Raw genomic sequence first — 16,448 nt, 5'->3', positions numbered from 1 at the left:
GCTACCCGGATAGGAATCAAATAAAGCAAATAAAATAATGCAAATAATAATCTAATAGAGGGATCAAAAGTCGCAAATCAATGACCGTCGTTTGATTTGTCATCGTTTTGACAAAGGTTTCTTTCTCCTGCGAGTTTTAGTGTGATTATCAGTAGTAGCCGGATCAGATGAAACTTGCACTTTAGCAGTGATTTCAGAGCCATATCCTTCATCCAACGTCACGGTACCGCATCGAGGTTTCATATCATCTAACTCATCAGCTCTGCATCGTTTGGCAGGAGAAACGACCAAAGGGGGCGGAGAGGCGTAGTCGGTTTCTATAACGAAAGTCAGATATTACCGCCAGTGCATGCATGGGAATACTAGAGAATTAACAATACACCAGAAAGCGTCCCCACCGCGGTTTTCCGTCCGGTTTCTACAACGCACTAACCTTCAAGAGGCGGAGCTGTAGGCAAGGGCCTTAGTGCTTCCAGTGCCTCCTCGTTTCCAATTTCAGAAAGCCAACATTTGAACTCGTCGACTTTCACATGCCGACGACACAAATCGCTTATAAGAGTATCCGCAGGACTTGTGTGCATCTTCATGTAGTCCTGCTCGAATTGTTCGACGTCGACCGTCGTGTAAAAACCGTCGGGCATCACTCCAATCAATGCCTTCCAGTTTGTAGTGGACGAGCTGCCGGGACTGTTTAGAACCTTGACGATGCTACGTTTAGCACGGTAGGTAATGTTGCGAAGCAGTTGCGTCATTTAGGTACCGGTAGGTTTGTCAAAACTGATGCGAGGCGGTACGAAACAAATTTTTTAGGGGCTGAATCATGTTTATTTTTGGAGAGACATGATGTCATTGTGCTTACGGAAGTCACGCCCCTTTGGGAAACCACCGGATAAGGCCGTCGCTCCACCGATTTGCGCACGTGCCGGCCATACTAACGACTCAGCAAAGACGCACTCAAAGGTGGCAAGAGAGTGCTCCGTTTCCACGTGAACGCTTAGTATGCGTTATAGCAGCTCGAGATGAAAGCGACGATGGAGTGGCTGGTTTTCACGTGTGCGAGCTGTGCTAGGCACGGACAAGAACGACGCATTTGCCCCCACGCATCCCATTGTTCTCCGAGACGCTGCAGTGCGTGCATCGAGTTGCAGAGTGCCATACGCGTTTGCCTCAATGAAACATATCGCACTGGTCTTAGCGCTGGTTATTGCAATCGTTGCACTTGCCGACGGCAAACGCAAGGTTTGCTCAACCGATGCTCCAACAAAAGAGCCTAAAGTGGTAAGAATCAATGCAGCTACGAGAAATGATGCCGTACGGTTTACTCCACGTCCATATGTAGAAAGGTTCGTGTTCGGCGGAGTCGTGCGGAGAGAAAAGACGCTGTGTCAGGACAGAAAGACGAAGACGAGGCAGATGTGGAGATGTCGCCTCTGTTGACCTCCGTTGTGTAAAGAATAGAAAGACCGAGGATCTGTGCAGCTGTGGCTCTGATGAATGCGATGCTGCTCGAGAGGTTGAGTTGCCGTGCTGCGCCGACGACAGAACGCCACCGCCACCGTCTCTTCCCACACTTCCATGCTGTTCAGCAGAAAAGGAACGGAGACGAGATGACGACGAAGTACGGCCAACAAGACGCCGGAGAGACGATGACGACGACGATGACGACGACGACGACGACGACGACCATCACGACGACGGCGACGACCATCACGACGACGACGACGACGACGACGACGACGACCATCACGACGGCGACGACGACGACGACGACGACGACGACGACAACGAAAAACGAAAGCCCCAAAAAGGCAAGAAATCGCCCCAAAAAGGCAAGAAATCGCCCCAAAAAGGCCAGAAATCGCCCAAAAAAGAGAAACCGTCACGAAAACCAAAAGGAGAAAAGGAGCGGAGACGAGAAGGCCCTTCTCCCAAGTCCAAGTCGTGCGTTCCTTGCAATGAAGACGGCACGCCCAAGCCTCCTCGTCGTCGTCCTTTGAAGTGCACTCCTTGCAACGACGATGGCACGCCCGTTCCTCCTACGCGCCCTGCGCGCCCTCGCAAATCCAAATCCGTGTGCGTGGTCGGGTAGAGGCGGTTGCAGAGACCCAACTTCTGCACTCCTGACGAGAGTGTTCTTGCTGTCTGCTGCATGCTGCATGTGCATGTGTTTGTTCTTCGTTAGTGATTCTGTATCAAGTCTCTTGCGTACGCTGCAAAAAACTATTTGCACCAATTAATTTCCTCCACGCGGAGGACCAACATCCTGTAAAGCAACAGCACTCGCCACGAGCAGCTACCGCATCGCAGGGCACAATGAAAATCCGACTCTTCTTTCTCCTGTTGGCTCTTGTTGCTTCTTTGGTCCTTGTTGCTTCTCTGAAAGCAAGGCGCAAGGGAACACCAAAAATTACCCACATCACACGTTGTGGAGAAAAGACGAAAGTGAGTTTCCAACGCACTAGGATTTCTCATTCGTTGAGACTATACCGTAGATCAACTGTGACGAGAATCGACCCTGTAAAGAGGGTCAAAAATGCGTCACAAGAACAAAATTGAATTTCTGCTTTGAAAACGTCACAATTGCTCGTTGCGTAACCAAAAAATGCTACCCTCGAAGCAAGGTAGCCTCTGTGACCCGAGGAACAGTAGTCGAAAGAACTCACGATGAAATTGACGTCACAGATCCAATGCGACAATGATTCCAAGAGGTGCCATGAAGACCAACATTGCATTACCAAACAGAAGAGAAACAGCTGTGACGAAACGGTCACAATCTCGCGCTGCAAGTCGAAGCGCAACGCGGAGATCACAGAATGCAATAAAGAAGTCCGCTGTACATATCTTTTTCTTGGCATTTACAAACAGTTTCTTTCTCATGCAGGCACAACAAATGATTTCCTGTGGCACTGACGACAATCCGTGCGCCGCCGGGAAGTGCTGTGTCACATCAACAAAGGTCAATGCGTGCAACCAGACGGTTAGAATTGCCCGCTGCAAGCGTCTCGCTGCAGAATTCAAGCCTTGCAGTCTGAACGCAGTCGTCCACTGCCCGTGTCAAAATAATTTGGTCTGTCGTCCGCCGGCGATTGACTCGCTGCCTTGCTGTGTTGATGGCGACGAGGCTAGTGAAGAGAGATTGTCAAAAAAGTTGAAAAGAAAAAGAAAGCTGAAAGCCAAAAAGAAAAATGAGCAGCGAAGTTCTTGCTCTCCTTGCAGAGTTGCTAGAGAGCCGAGAAGCGATGAAGAACAGAAGATGGTGTGCTCTAGGGCAGAATGACAGACTATAAACCGTTTTCCGCAAAGTAATTGCACTCCACATCGTGCACGTAGCGTGCGCTTTTAGGTAAAAAAAGGCTGCACCCGTCATCTGGTACACAGCCCCCCCCCCCCCCCCCCCCCCCCGACGAATCTTTTTGTAAACTTTATACACTGAAAAACTCCTAGTCGTTCGATACAAGGGTGCAAGTGAAACGGCTGCGCACTACTACAGTAGCCAGCAAAAGGAAAAATACGCGCATTACAACCACCATTACTTAAGATTTCACAGGCAATTCATCTACTTTACAGATTCCGAAATTATTCTCCTCCCAGAATACGCACCTGTTCAAACACCTACAATAATCTAAAAGCCTATTCTCCCAACCCCCATTCCCCGCACCGCACGTCATTTCGACGATGACGCAGTCTTCTTTCGAACTTTACGTTTAAAACAACAGCAGCACCTTGAGAAAAGAGGAGAAAGAGCACATAAACACCCGGGCCCCGTCTTTCTGTCGACTCCAACGCACGTCACTTCCTCGTCCTTGTACGCCACCTGGGGTATCGCCGGCTGCGGCTGCGGAGCGTCGTTGACTCCGCGCGTCGTGGGACCGCTCGTCGGATTCGTCCCGGGCACTCTCTCGTCGATTTCTCCGTTCGTCGAACTGACGACCTGAGTCGAACCGGCGGCGTGCGGCGTGTGCGCGTCGACGCCGAGCCGATGAGGCATGACGCGAGGCGAGTCGCTCCACGCACCCTTCATCTGGAGAAAACCCGAGACAAAGGTCGAAGCGAGAATAAATAAACAAATACGCTTTTTACCCTAGTCCCGCCGGAACCCGCTGTTTTCGCAGGATATGTCGTCCCGTCTGCCGACAGGGAACCCACCGCCGTTTTCTGGAGTTTTTTTTGTTAGCGTTTCATTATCTCGTTTTCTCTTGAAGGTCTCACCACTTCGCGGCCGGTCCAGTCGAACTCGCCATCGTCAACGAAGCCCTTACGTTCATAAAGATCCTGAAAGAGCTTTCGTAGGTATCTGTAGTCCGGCGGCTCGAAGAAGTCGAGTCTTCGGACGTAGCGTAAGTACGTAGCAAATTCCTCTATAATAAAAGTCAGGACTGGGGGGAGAAGGGTTTCTACACGTGTTTTGTACCTGGATGATTTTCGCAGAGCACTTCTATAGGCGTGGCTCTTTTCGTGTCGCCGATTTTCTGATAACGTTCTTTCAGCGTTTCCGCCTTGAGAAAAGAGACGAATCGTCTGCGGAACGCGGGGAATAATACGAGCTCTACCTTGAGTCCTTGCCAAGGTAAACTGCCTCTCAGAAAATACATAAACATGTGACCAAGTGCTTCCAAGTCATCTCTTCTACTTTGCTCTAAGAAAACAAAAGAGCCACGTGAGAAATCGTGAGAGATTCCCCTCCTCCCCTGTTTCTAAAATATTGCTAAGATATTGAAGATGCACTTAGCTCTGAAGCCTCTAAAGGATCCCCTTCCGTTTTCATACATAAATATTATCAGACAGAGTTGTTTAGAGAAACTTTTTCCAACAAGGTCATAGATAAATAGTTTCTTTAACCTCCCTAAAGAGCCACTCCCGTTTTTATATATACAAATCCCTCAGTGTATCTATATTCTCCCCTCTAACAGAGCAAATACTCTTCTAACTCCTCATACCCTTTCCTAGATGCGTATTGATGCTCATGTAACGAGCCGTTCCGGTGAGGCTTTTATGCTCCCGATAAGGAATATGCTTGTGCGTGTCCGGATCGATGTACTCCTTGGCCAATCCAAAATCAATGATGTGAATCGTGCCCCGGTTTCGTCCGTTCGGCCGACCAATGAGAAAATTCTCCGGTTTCACGTCGCGATAAATTAGATGCTTGGAATGAACGTACTCGACCCGGCTCACCTTTTAGTGGGGAGAAAATATTTCAAATTTCGACAAAAAAAACGTTCTGTCAATAAAATTGAAATACCAATTGAAGTGCTATCATGATGACCGTTTTGAGTGTAAACCGTCGATCACACAAATCGAACAAATCCTCGAGGCTGGGCCCAAGCAGTTCCATGACCATCGCGTTGTATTTACCGCACGGTCCAAAGTAGTGCACTTGCGGAACGCCGCCTACGCACGTCAAAGACTCGTACTAAGAAAAAAAAAGGGCGGGGTGCCCCAAAAGGGGGCCCTCGCCTTTACCTGCGCTTCCCAGCGCCTTATAGAAACGATACTCTAAGTGAAGTTGCGGCGCTCGCGACTTCATCGGTTCCTAAAAGGCGCGATATTGTCGTTTGCCCGAATCATAACAATGCGATCGCGACTCGTTCGCCTCGCCCTTTCTCTCTCACCAATTTTATAGCCACGTGCTCGTTGTTGTAAAGATTCTTGCCTGATCGGAGAGAGCGTACGTGAGCGTCGCGTCGCGTCGCGCGCGCGCGCGCGCGCGCGAGCGTCGACTCTCTTACCTAGTCGGAGTTCGCCGAAATTGCCGCAACCGATCTTCTTTCCGACGCGAAAGTTCGGTCCGACCATGAGCACGCCCGAATTGGTGCTCGATACGCTACGCGAGCCGCTGCTGCCGCCGCCGCCGACGTGGGCGCCGCTCGATCGACTCTGCCGCGACTGTTTCCGCTGATCGCGGTCGTCGAAACGCGGATTCTTCTGCATTGTGACGGTCTAGGAGGACGCGCGAACGATTCGATGGGTCGTGCGTGAACTCGGTACGACGACGCGGTTCGTTGCGAGTTGCCACGACACGATTGGAAGCGCGGAATCGTCCGATTCACTGAAAGGGGACCGAACCTTAGCAACTACGCGTGCGCACCACCGTCTCCTCTCTCTTCCTGTCATTGGATTCACCCACAAAGATGGCGGCGACGGCGACGGCCGAATATCGGCAGGAGATGCCTCCTAAAGGCGGTTATCCTCAAATAAAGTATAAAAGGAATTTGCCTGTTCGATTTTCGTCTGGACTGGCGATAATTCTCGGCGGCACCGCCGTTATGACGGCCGGTCTCTACGTCGTCATTCAAACGAATAAAGAAAGACGGTAAATCAAGTCGCGATCGATCCACATACACTTCGATTTGGCTCGCAGGCGTCTCCAAAGAGAAAAACTACAGGCCAGAATAGCGCTACTTCCTCTCCTACAAGCGGAACAGGATAGAAAGTGAGTGCGAGAATACCGGAGATCGGACGTCGTTTGTCGTAACGCGCGCCTCGTTCTCAGGGTCCTACGCTCGCTGTGCGCCAACGAGGAAGCCGAAGCGGCGATTATGAAAGACGTAAAAGACTGGAAAGTCGGCGAGAGCGTCTATCACACGAAACGATGGGTTCCGCCCGATCCCAACCAACTGAAGCAACTCTAGATAGACATAGACATAGACAACGCACTTTTTTGCACGTCTAAAGTCCTAAATATATATCTTAGTGTCTCATATTCCATCTTTTTTTGGGCTTATCTATCCATCGTTGCTGCCATAACGCTCGCTCTTCTTCGGTTCACGTACGGCGTGTAGGATGACTGCTGGCTCTCGCGCGACGCTGCTGGCAGGCTCACTCTCGGCACGCCTTCTATGCCGTAGGGGCTGCGCTCGTTGATCGGCGAGAGGCGACGATTTCTGGCGTATTTGATTGTGAGCAAGTTGTCGTCTTCGTCGTCGTCGCTATAACCGCCGCTTCTTCCGCCACCGCTGCGAAATTTCGCTCTTTGGAGTATCGTTCTCGTGGTCACCTTCGATTTGCTGACGGTTGATGAACTACGACGTCTGTTGTACTTGTCGAGCGTCTGCGCTTGGGCGTTCATCGACTCGCGATAGAAATGAAATGCGACGGCAAAAGCGAGCACAATTGCGACGAATGCGGCCAGCATTGATCAAGGGAGAAGAAAAACTGTAATCTACACGTCGCCTGGGATGGGAAGAGGAAAAAAGTCTCAGATGAACAGCTGTAGTTGGCGCCAGGCAACTCGCCCATCAAAACGGAAATGGTATCATGTATCAATTATGTAGCGTTATTTTGATGTACAGCGGTACTAGGCTCCCTTTGGCACAATTCTTATAAAGACGACCATGCCAAGGAATACGGCTGATACGATGAACAGTATCATCCATATCCAACATGAGCAGCACTTTCGAGTGTGCTCTTGCACTCGTTCTGTTTCTCGCTTTATACCTTCGTAATTCTTGTCCGTCAATTTTGTCGTTTCAGTTAGTACCTATGGATAATAAAGTGTCAATGTCACTATGGGGCTTTGCTACTTTCTTACGGCGTTGTCGTTTCGAATTATGTCTCTGGCGAGTAGTTGACGTTCTTTCATGTGCCGAGCCAGACCGACCATGTCTTCTGTGATTTGATCTTGCATTTCTTGATGGTGTTTGAGCACCTCTGCAATGTCATCTTGTTTGCTAGCACTACTAAGAGATAAAGAAATTGCTACGTAATATACCCATTATGAAAACTCACCGCCTTTGTCTTATCTCACTATCAGAATCCGTTTCAAAGAGCTTTTTTCTTAGATTTCGTTTTTCACTCGACTGCATTTTTAGGCTAATTTCCATAGCCTTAGCATTTGGTGGAGCCGGTGCTTTTGACACAAATGGTGATCCCTCAGGTGAGTTTGGCTCATCTGCTGCATGCTAAAAGCCAGAGCTCTAAATCTAGAGATTCTACTAATTAGGCACTCGCTTGTCTTTTTTCTAGAATCCCCGCTAAAAATCGAATTCGTTTAGAGTAATTTTTGAAGGAATCTCGAACGCCGCTTCTAGAAATAAGAGACGTGTTTTAGCCAAAATTGACACAATTAACAGCTTACTCTGATTTTTCGAGTTCAAGCAGCTGCGCTTGAAGTGTAGCAATGTACTAAAACATCGAGAAGTTTCCCTTTCTGTTAGAAGACTTCCTTCGACTCTCACCTTTTCCAATCTCCAATCACCTTTACCGCTAGGCTTTAGAGCGATATTCTCAGCGCAAGAGAGAAGCCTCTGCACGTTGATCTCCAACTTGCTCGCCATGACCTAACGCACGCTAGAAAAAAACGAGGAGAAGAAAATCTCGTCGTTTGCATGCCAGCAGATGCGACGAACGTACCGGGTCCGAACCCGATACGAGCCATCTACGGATTCGTTCTCTTTCTCGGCTCAATCGTCGCCTACGCGCTCTACATCGTGTGGGCGTTCTTGCCCGAAGACTGGCTCCATTCGATTGGACTCACGTACCTCCCAAACCGGCACTGGGTCTATTCGGGGCCAACCTACGCTTTAGCGAGTCTCGCTTTTGGTATTTTTACTTACGTTGCCTATAATTTTACCATCGTTCCGCCGCTCGACTCCCCGAAGACGGTAAAGGACAGGAAATCCGTCTATTTGCCTTTTTCCGAGACAGAAAATCGTCAAGATGGAATCGCTCCTATTTCTGATATACACATTTCGGTCGTAAATCGTCACCTCTATGAGGACGATGAAGAATGTGATGGCGAAATCCAATAAAATTAATAACTAGCACATGGAAGAATTTATTTTTTGTCTGGTATCTAAAACGCGTGTCGATTGGAAACTTACTTAACGTGCTCGTGGAAGAAGAGAGAGAAAACGGCAAAAAAGCAAAATAAACGGAATGAAATCATCAGTCTTTTCTTCGTTTTTCACACCGTAAAACAAAAGTCGCGACTAAATAAAACGGCGTTAGGACAAAAGATACAGAGCTACACAAACAAAAACACACATACACGAAAAGCAAAAGGTGTTACGTCACTAAAGAGCTGCATGCATAGAACTTCGAAGTCTTGCCCTCGTTCTCTCGTATAAGGGGGGAGGGGAGGAGGAGAAGCTAAGTCTTACTTAGACATAAACGAAATTAGACAGTCGACGAGAATGACGACGAAGTCGTAGCCGCCGCTGATGACGAAAAGGCCGACGGGACGCTGCTCGAAGGCGAAATGCGACGAGCCGGCGGCGCAGTGAAACGACGAGGCGACGCTCGCCAGAATGACCATGTCTTTGAGCGTCTCGATCGCGAAAGCGTTCACGAGGTAATTGCAGACGAATGCGACGACGATGTTGCCGACGATGGAGACGATGAGGGGCGGCATCGTCGATCTGATGTCCTCCATGCGACGTCCGGGAAAAGCGAGCCGAAACCAGGTTTTGCCGAAAAGAATCGGCGAGTACCACACCATGCCGATAATCATCGACGCGACGGTGCTCGCTGCGACGGCTAAGAGGCTCGTATTCGCCATGATCGAAGATTTTTCGGAAGGCGGTGACCGTTACGCATGCTCGTCGCGTGAGAACGCGGACACGTGCGAAAGAGCACGTGCGCTCGTGCGCGTGGTTACGTACGCGCGCGCTGTAACAACAACATTGAGCTCTATGGCGACCTTACGCGTCCTTATTTTGCTTGCAATCGCACTAGAATTTGGAGATTGCGTTGAGCCAGTGGCACAGAGAGTTACAGATCTGCTAAAGCAGATGACTGTGGATGAAAAAGCCGGGCAGCTCATGCACGTCTATGGAGGCGGTTCAGAGAAGCTAAAATTTGTCGCTGGCTGGGGAAGCTTTCCGGGAGGTGAAACTCCTGAAAGAATGGTAAAAACAAGAAATGAAATGCAACAGAAGATGATGAACCAGTGAGAACGACTACTCATCACTGTCACATGATCTGATGCATACGTACAGATCACGTTTGCATATTCCTTACGGCTTTACTGAAGAAACACTGCACAGCTCAGCTCCAGGAGGAACGGTGTTCCCAATGCCAGTCACTCAAGGCAAGCAAATCTATGTGCCTATGCAAAAGCATTGACTACTTTTGTCTAGGCTGTTCCTGGAATGCATCAATGGTTGAACTCATTGCCACAGCCATTGGTCTCGAAGCCAGCGCTGTGGGAATTACAGTTGGATTCACTCCGGTGCTAAACATGATAACAGATCCAAGGTAGTGTGTATACCAAGCAAAGTTATAACATACCATTTATAACTTTAGGTTTGGTCGATTATCTGAAGGATTCTGCGAAGAGCCCACTCTCTCAGCAGCGTACGCTCGTGCTGCAGTTGCCGGTTACCAAGGAGATAACGGCGGCGGCCCGGCGACGTATCTCGATGGAAGTCACATCATATCGTTGGCTAAGCACTACGCCGCCTACGGAGCGCCGGCTGGCGGTCTCAACGCCGCTCCCAGTCAAATATCAGAGAGAACACTTATGGAGTATTTTCTCAAGGTAGTCTATGCTATTTTTTATTGCGTACTCTGATTTTTCTCGCTCAGCCGTGGCGCGCTTTTGCCATGTCCGGCGGACGCGGAGCGATGATCAGTCACGAGTCGATCAATCACATACCGTGCCACGCCAACGGCGAGCTGATCAACAGCATCTTTCGTGACCAATTCAACTTTAGCAATGGCATCACAATCAGCGACTGCAACGACATTGGCGTTCTCACCCAATATCGAGTCGCCAATAATAATACTCATGCCGGAGCTAAGGTAATCAATCCCTCGTATGAGCGATAGCCTTAGTTTCAGTTGGTCTCTGGGTCTGGGTCGCTGACTACATTGTAAATACTAAGGACTAGTAGCCAATTATATTTGGCCGGAAACTGAATGACTAGAGTCACTCAAAGGGTCTACTAACTGCAAACAATTTCTCTAGGGACTTCAAGCTGGAATAGACATTGACTTGATGTGCGGTGGTGATCCTAGCAAGTGGAGTTACAATAACCTCCTTGACGCTCTCAAAGACGGCTTGATTAACGAATCTGACATTGATACAGCTTGCAGTCGAGTATTGACGGCCAAATTCGGTTAGTGCAGCGATTCGTCCCTTTTCCTTCCTTCCAATACAACTCGCTTCCTTTTTTTCAGCTTCCGGGCTGTTTGATAATTCCATGGCTGACCCGGCTCACGTTAGCGTGCTAAATAGTACAGCGCATCAGCAATTGGCCTACGATGCGGTTATTGAAGGTCTCGTCTTGCTCAAGAACGGGAATGCGTCCGGCGAAAGACCCGTTCTGCCGCTGAAGCGACAGAATTACGTCCAGTCGCCAGACGATTCCATGACCATCGCCATAATCGGTCCAAATGGGGGCTGCAGTGAATCGGGCTCAAAGTGCGACTCCGTGCAAAACATGCTAGGCCCCTATACCCAATACAACGGCGACGTCACCGTCAAGACGGTATACGAAGCGGCTAAGGACTCCGCGTCGTCAAGCGACGTCGTAAAATTTGCGAGAGGTTGCGACATTGACAACGCAAAAACGGACGGCATAGACGAAGCCGTTGAACTCGCCCAGCAGTCAGATATCGCCGTTCTGGTGAGTAGGAAACGCGTTCCCATTCAGTGCAGTCATTGTAGCTAAGGTTCTGGGCGATTCTTTGGGAACGTGCGGCGAGTGGAAAGATCGCGACAGCCTCGATTTGCCGGGAGCTCAAATGCAGCTGTTGGAGAACATTACAGCCGTCAAACGACTCCGCGGATCCAAAACGAAATCCGTCATCTTGGTGTTGATTAACGGACGTCCAGCCACATTTGGCCCAAAGTACCCCCTTCTAATTCTCACTATCATTGCTAACATTTTTGTTCTTCGACAGCAATGCTATTCTTAAAGACATTGACGTTCTTCTAGTCGGCTTTCGACCCGGCCAAATGGGAGGTCAAGCCATTGCGGACGTTATATTGAACGGGGTAGAACCGAGGGGAAGACTAGCACAAAACTGGCCAAATAACGTGGGCCAAGTCAGTAGTAGATCGACGCCTTATATCTAAGACTCAAGGGTCTCCTCTCTCTTAGGTAAACAGCGGTTCGAGTCCGTGGCTACAAGAGATTCGCGGCAAATGGGTCGCAAACGGTCGCAGCGGCGAACCCGATCCCGACGGTCGTTACTACGACGACTACGTCGGCAGTCCAGCCAAACCGCTCTTCTACTTCGGATACGGCCTATCTCACAGCACATTCGAATACGCCAATCCCAAAGCGACAAAAACGCAAGGAAACAACGAAACATATATAATGGACGTAATAAGGACCCACCACCCAGATATACCTCTAATGCATATATTCTGAATAGGCGTCTGTTACGGTGCACAACAACGGTCCCGCTGACGGAACCGAAGTCGTGCAAATCTACATACAGGACCCCGTTGTCAATCACGTTCGATATTGGAAGCGTCTCGTCGGTTTTCAGAAAATATTTCTAGCTAAAGGCGCGTCGACGACCGTTACCGTATCTCTACGAACGGACGACGTCGCCATGTACGACGACGAAATGAAATTTCGCGTCGTACCCGGGGAATACGTGGTTCGGTTCGGCGGCCACAGCGGCGCCGATACCCAAACGGTCGCAATTACATTGTAAGCGACATCGCCTTTTTTTCTTTTTCTTTCCTACACTTACTTTTTTTTTAAAAATGGGGGCGTGTCCGGCTGCAATTTTTTTTCGTCACAGATCTCCCTTTTTGTCCGAGCAATTGCACGCTCCGGCTTGCGATTCGAGATAGGCTTGGCATCCGAATCCCGACACGCCCGCGCCCATCACGTTGGCGAGGCGTTGGCACTCCTCGCGACGCGATTCGTCGGTAATTGCGACGCGATCGTCGCAGTAATCGGTCATGCAGCGCTCGAATGTGCCGTCGCAGTCGTTTCGATTTTCACCGCACGTGTCGTAGCAGTAGTCGTGCGTGTCGCAGCACTTCTCCAGACCGGGAAATCCTTTCGTATTGACCTAGAACAAAGAGACACGTCATCGATGTCGCCACGCGCGTGCGATCGAAGGATTACCGTGATCCCAGACGATCCGCATCCGTTGCTCGTCGGTTTGTGATCGGGTCGCGGCATTGGATTGTTTCCTGGGACGATGGGAATGTCGTTGGGAGAGAGAGAGAGAGAAGGCAAGAGAGCGCTCACCGTTTTTGCATTTGTATTTGCAGCCTTCTCCGCCTTCCATGGCGCCCATTAGCTTCGAGAAAGCGCCCAACATTTCGCCGAAGTCTGCCTCTTTTTCCTTCGTCACTTCCTTGCATAGAGAAGACGAAAGAAGGACGAGAACGAAAGCGAAAGTCAACATCTTCGTTGAGTAAGTTAGCGCACTACTAAGACAATAGCAGGAGAGACTAATCGAATCAAGCGGGATTACACGTGGCATTCTCTGATACGTAGAGCGATCAACAACAAATGCCAGTTTCAAGTGACTTCATCGTTTTTTCTTGTTTCCTCTATCGCCCGATCTTCCGGCCATGCCCGTCTGATTCCTCTTCAAAAGATGGAGTACAGATGATACGTTTCCTTTGAGAGCACAATTAAAAATAATCAACGCCATACAGCGTAAGACGTACCTGCTTGAAGCTCGAGAAAAACAGCCAAGAGGACGCCTTGAGGAGGAAGATCTTGTCCTCTTACAGAAGAACTTGCCTGCCAAACATAAAACTTCTGGTCAATGGTTATTTCTATTGGGGAGACACTAGCTAACCTGCTGTAATGCCTTTCTGGCTTTATCGTACTCTTTTCTCATCGTGTATGCAACAGCTAGATTAATAAATAGAATAGCCTTAGCTGACCCTGCATTCCAGGTCATTGTGCAACCAGGAAGAAGACAGACGACTAGAAATGACTGGTTACCAAATATATATATCCGAACTAGTGCCTCTACCCTCTTCTTTCTTTGGGTCGCTTGCTGGTTTTCCAGAAGCTGGACCTGAACTACTTGCTTTATCTAAAGAAGATAAATACCAAAGAAATGCTCAAAGAGAAGAACATACCATCTGTTGATGAAAGGTTGAAATTTGAGGCAATTTCCATAGACAAATGTTGCAAAGCATCTTGAAGCCTCCCCAAATTTATCAGTGCTTCAGCCACGTACAGATGACCCAGGAGACTGCAAAAAACGACGCCTACGGAATTCCTATTCCTCAAGCAGAATCTCGCTTACTTTTCTAATCCTGAAAGATTTGCCCTGGCAAGAAGCTGAGTTCCGTACTCAAGAGCCATGACGTAATCGCCCAAGCACAAAGAAATAAACGCACTGCAGGCGAGAATAGAGCACCTACCCAGCCACCCAATCACAGTACGTCCACAAGACAGTATAATCACTCTTACTTCAGACTGGGAACTTCACTGAACTTAATTGGAGGAATCGAATGCACTGAAGGGTAGACTTCACTGAGAACGAGAGCACAAAATCAACGCTGCAACAGCCAGAGTTCATTGACTTTTACCTAGCTCCATTCGCAGCTCCTCCCTGTTCGGCCGATTCGGCGGCACCGTCGCGCTCACGAGGCAACAACTGCCACGCATTGCGAAGACAAATATTCGCGAATTCCAAAGACAGCGTAGGCATAGCAGCCCCGTGACCATGAGCGCTAATACAGAACATCAAAACGAAAGACAGGCGATTACCCTTTTCGTCAAGGACCTAGTAGATTTGTCCTGCGAATAGGAAGCAACGATGACTTTCTGATGAAGACCAGAGCCAATAATGGACTGAATCACTTTGCTCTTGTACCCATCCGCTCGGGAACCGATTGTCACATTTTCGTCCTGACAGATTTAAAGAACAATCACATATGTCCAATGGTTTACCTCCTCTATAACATCACTTTTTGTATAGCTCGAATGCAGCACTCGGCCAAACGAAGCCAGAGCCTCGAATTCGTGTGAAACACCTGCACGGCCTCGAGAAGACAATCAAACGCTTCGACGGGGTCTCCGCAGTGAAGCAATTGACTGCCGAGATTATAGAGCAACTCGTAGCGACGATTCAGTCCGAGACAGGTCAGCGGACGACCCGTGAGACGAGCAGCTGCAAAAAAAACCGTCAAAAAAAAGAAAGAGATATAAATTGTTCTGACCTCTGGACATTGGGGCGAATGAGGCGAGAGCGCGATCGTTCTCAACGAGACTCTGTCGGAAATAGTATGCGGCGAGATTGTGCTTTTTCATCGATGCGTGAATGCAGCCCAAGTTGTTGAAATAGATCGAGAGAAGGCTTTCGCCGCTCGGCAAAACGGCGGGCGAACGGGGCGCCGAATTGAGAAGACGCGTCGATTTGCGATAGTTCTGTCGCACGAACTCGAGCTGAGCCTTGAGGTAGAGAGGTAGCGGAAACTAGGGGGGGAGAGAGAGAGCAAAAAAATATAGAGAAAGCGCGGGGCTCAAGAAGTGCTGCACTTGGTTGCCTCCTCCTGTTGAGTCCATCAGCAATTTGAGATCTCGTTTGCACGCTTTCATGCTACGAAGAGCCAGACTGAGACGAGCCTTGTACTGCAAAAAAAGTTAGAGAGAGAAAGTCATTGATGAATTTCGTAACCTGATATAAAAGAGGAAGGTTTTCCATATGCGTCTTCTGATGAAAACTTGAAGGATCCGGGAGAAATCCCTCTGCCTATGCACGCATACAACTAGTGTACAACGTTTTGAGTGGGACCTACGTCTTTTTCTCCAGATTTTGCACCGGTAACCGTCTTCTCAACGTACGCAATCATTTTACTGGCAGATTCATTCTATACACAAACAGCAAATAGCATTATTATATTGAAGTCTTCTCTCCCACCTGATACAATCTAAGATATATCTCAATCAACAGGAAACAAATCCTTCGACCCAAACGTTCCTCCACTAAAGAAAGCCACTCCCAAAATCACGTCCCCTCGCGAGGAGTCTCTCTTTCGCCTACCCAATGGCTCTATAACCTTAAACAGAGACTCCAACTTAGACAAAGCCTTTCGATACTGACGAGTCTAGAAGCAAGCGCCTAGTAATCAAAGTCTCCCCAACACGACCATTTCCTAATTACGTGATACTGCACGAGAGCTTGGTTATATACTATAACGGCTCTTTCGACGTCGAGAACTTCGTCATCAGTGTCAGCGGCGCATTTTTCCAGCTGAAGCGTCTCGGATTGTCTTTCGCTTCGGTCTCACTTTTTAGCTGTCTTACTTGGGTCTCTACGCTTCGCATTCCCTTGAGAAAGTCGTCTGTTTTCTTCAGGCCACCGTTGTAGTAGGAGGCGACGGCGTTATTGTGCATAACGCGCGGATCGAGCTGACGAAACTGCGCCAAGCGAAGCAGGCACGTCACCGCGTTTGAGTAGTTTTTTCCCTCAAACTCCGCGTATGCTTTGGCTGCCAGATTTCGCTCGCGGTCGTCTTCGGAAGACGGATAAACGACGTTACTCGTATCCATTTTTCTCGAGGCGTGCGC

The 16,448-nt window shown here is 49.0% G+C and overlaps 6 protein-coding genes and 2 long non-coding RNA genes across 13 annotated transcripts; 3 read left to right on the top strand and 5 right to left on the bottom strand.

Annotated features, from left to right (window-relative positions):
* Window positions 1-10: 10 nt before the first annotated feature.
* Window positions 11-3,341, bottom strand: LOC136191778 (uncharacterized). Its single transcript, XR_010670952.1, has 2 exons — window positions 434-3,341; window positions 11-317 (listed from the first exon to the last, which is right to left on the bottom strand). It is a non-coding gene; the product is annotated as an uncharacterized lncRNA (long non-coding RNA).
* On the top strand, window positions 933-2,896 carry LOC136191777 (uncharacterized). 2 transcript variants are annotated; one of them, XR_010670950.1, is made up of 5 exons: window positions 1,097-1,278; window positions 1,340-2,442; window positions 2,493-2,621; window positions 2,683-2,826; window positions 2,882-2,896. It is a non-coding gene; the product is annotated as an uncharacterized lncRNA (long non-coding RNA). The 2 variants fall into 2 exon arrangements; XR_010670951.1 differs by lacking the exons at window positions 2,493-2,621; window positions 2,683-2,826; window positions 2,882-2,896 and having other exon boundaries at window positions 933-1,278; window positions 1,340-2,261.
* A 67-nt stretch (window positions 3,342-3,408) lies between the features above and the next one.
* LOC136192512 (casein kinase I-like) lies at window positions 3,409-6,399 on the bottom strand. 4 transcript variants are annotated; one of them, XM_065981153.1, is made up of 13 exons: window positions 6,340-6,399; window positions 5,727-6,277; window positions 5,610-5,650; window positions 5,461-5,530; window positions 5,240-5,388; window positions 4,938-5,172; window positions 4,551-4,636; window positions 4,412-4,496; window positions 4,210-4,358; window positions 4,081-4,155; window positions 3,789-4,021; window positions 3,659-3,722; window positions 3,409-3,612 (listed from the first exon to the last, which is right to left on the bottom strand). In XM_065981153.1, the coding sequence occupies exons 2-12, from the start codon at window positions 5,926-5,928 to the stop codon at window positions 3,665-3,667; spliced, it is 1,383 nt and encodes a 460-aa protein (XP_065837225.1). In that variant the 5' UTR covers window positions 5,929-6,277; window positions 6,340-6,399; the 3' UTR covers window positions 3,409-3,612; window positions 3,659-3,664. The 4 variants fall into 4 exon arrangements, with proteins under 4 accessions (XP_065837225.1, XP_065837222.1, XP_065837226.1 ...); XM_065981150.1 differs by having other exon boundaries at window positions 3,409-3,600; XM_065981154.1 differs by having other exon boundaries at window positions 3,664-3,722.
* On the top strand, window positions 6,095-6,700 carry LOC136192515 (NADH dehydrogenase [ubiquinone] 1 alpha subcomplex subunit 13-like). The gene is made up of 3 exons (XM_065981158.1): window positions 6,095-6,310; window positions 6,359-6,430; window positions 6,491-6,700. The coding sequence occupies exons 1-3, from the start codon at window positions 6,129-6,131 to the stop codon at window positions 6,627-6,629; spliced, it is 393 nt and encodes a 130-aa protein (XP_065837230.1). The 5' UTR covers window positions 6,095-6,128; the 3' UTR covers window positions 6,630-6,700.
* Window positions 6,701-7,259: 559 nt separating this feature from the next.
* LOC136192513 (vesicle transport protein USE1-like) lies at window positions 7,260-8,299 on the bottom strand. Of its 2 annotated transcripts, none has more exons than XM_065981155.1 (6): window positions 8,175-8,299; window positions 8,075-8,121; window positions 7,948-8,023; window positions 7,726-7,898; window positions 7,529-7,676; window positions 7,260-7,477 (listed from the first exon to the last, which is right to left on the bottom strand). In XM_065981155.1, exons 1-6 carry the CDS (start codon window positions 8,271-8,273, stop codon window positions 7,295-7,297), a joined length of 726 nt encoding a protein of 241 aa, XP_065837227.1. In that variant the 5' UTR covers window positions 8,274-8,299; the 3' UTR covers window positions 7,260-7,294. The 2 variants fall into 2 exon arrangements, with proteins under 2 accessions (XP_065837227.1, XP_065837228.1); XM_065981156.1 differs by having other exon boundaries at window positions 7,529-7,673.
* A 794-nt stretch (window positions 8,300-9,093) lies between these two features.
* Window positions 9,094-12,654, top strand: LOC136192510 (beta-xylosidase-like). The gene is made up of 11 exons (XM_065981148.1): window positions 9,094-9,886; window positions 9,936-10,027; window positions 10,077-10,194; window positions 10,243-10,477; window positions 10,525-10,740; window positions 10,907-11,057; window positions 11,119-11,567; window positions 11,614-11,792; window positions 11,845-11,989; window positions 12,045-12,269; window positions 12,322-12,654. Exons 1-11 carry the CDS (start codon window positions 9,315-9,317, stop codon window positions 12,607-12,609), a joined length of 2,670 nt encoding a protein of 889 aa, XP_065837220.1. The 5' UTR covers window positions 9,094-9,314; the 3' UTR covers window positions 12,610-12,654.
* Window positions 12,599-13,438, bottom strand: LOC136192514 (group XIIA secretory phospholipase A2-like). Its single transcript, XM_065981157.1, has 3 exons — window positions 13,158-13,438; window positions 13,032-13,099; window positions 12,599-12,975 (listed from the first exon to the last, which is right to left on the bottom strand). Exons 1-3 carry the CDS (start codon window positions 13,393-13,395, stop codon window positions 12,694-12,696), a joined length of 588 nt encoding a protein of 195 aa, XP_065837229.1. The 5' UTR covers window positions 13,396-13,438; the 3' UTR covers window positions 12,599-12,693.
* Window positions 13,373-16,441, bottom strand: LOC136192511 (CCR4-NOT transcription complex subunit 10-like). The gene is made up of 18 exons (XM_065981149.1): window positions 16,185-16,441; window positions 16,042-16,131; window positions 15,922-15,985; window positions 15,799-15,863; window positions 15,677-15,748; window positions 15,556-15,630; window positions 15,417-15,509; window positions 15,098-15,353; window positions 14,846-15,048; window positions 14,662-14,786; window positions 14,465-14,608; window positions 14,346-14,408; window positions 14,179-14,292; window positions 14,009-14,124; window positions 13,900-13,962; window positions 13,720-13,850; window positions 13,586-13,661; window positions 13,373-13,535 (listed from the first exon to the last, which is right to left on the bottom strand). The coding sequence occupies exons 1-18, from the start codon at window positions 16,428-16,430 to the stop codon at window positions 13,444-13,446; spliced, it is 2,088 nt and encodes a 695-aa protein (XP_065837221.1). The 5' UTR covers window positions 16,431-16,441; the 3' UTR covers window positions 13,373-13,443.
* Between the last annotated feature and the right edge of the window lie 7 nt (window positions 16,442-16,448).

Source organism: Oscarella lobularis, chromosome 10, assembly GCF_947507565.1.
Source record: "Oscarella lobularis chromosome 10, ooOscLobu1.1, whole genome shotgun sequence".
In the NCBI taxonomy this organism is placed as follows: domain Eukaryota; kingdom Metazoa; phylum Porifera; class Homoscleromorpha; order Homosclerophorida; family Oscarellidae; genus Oscarella; species Oscarella lobularis.
The sequence above is the reverse complement of the archived record's forward strand: the minus strand, read 5'-3'. Positions and strand labels throughout refer to the sequence as shown.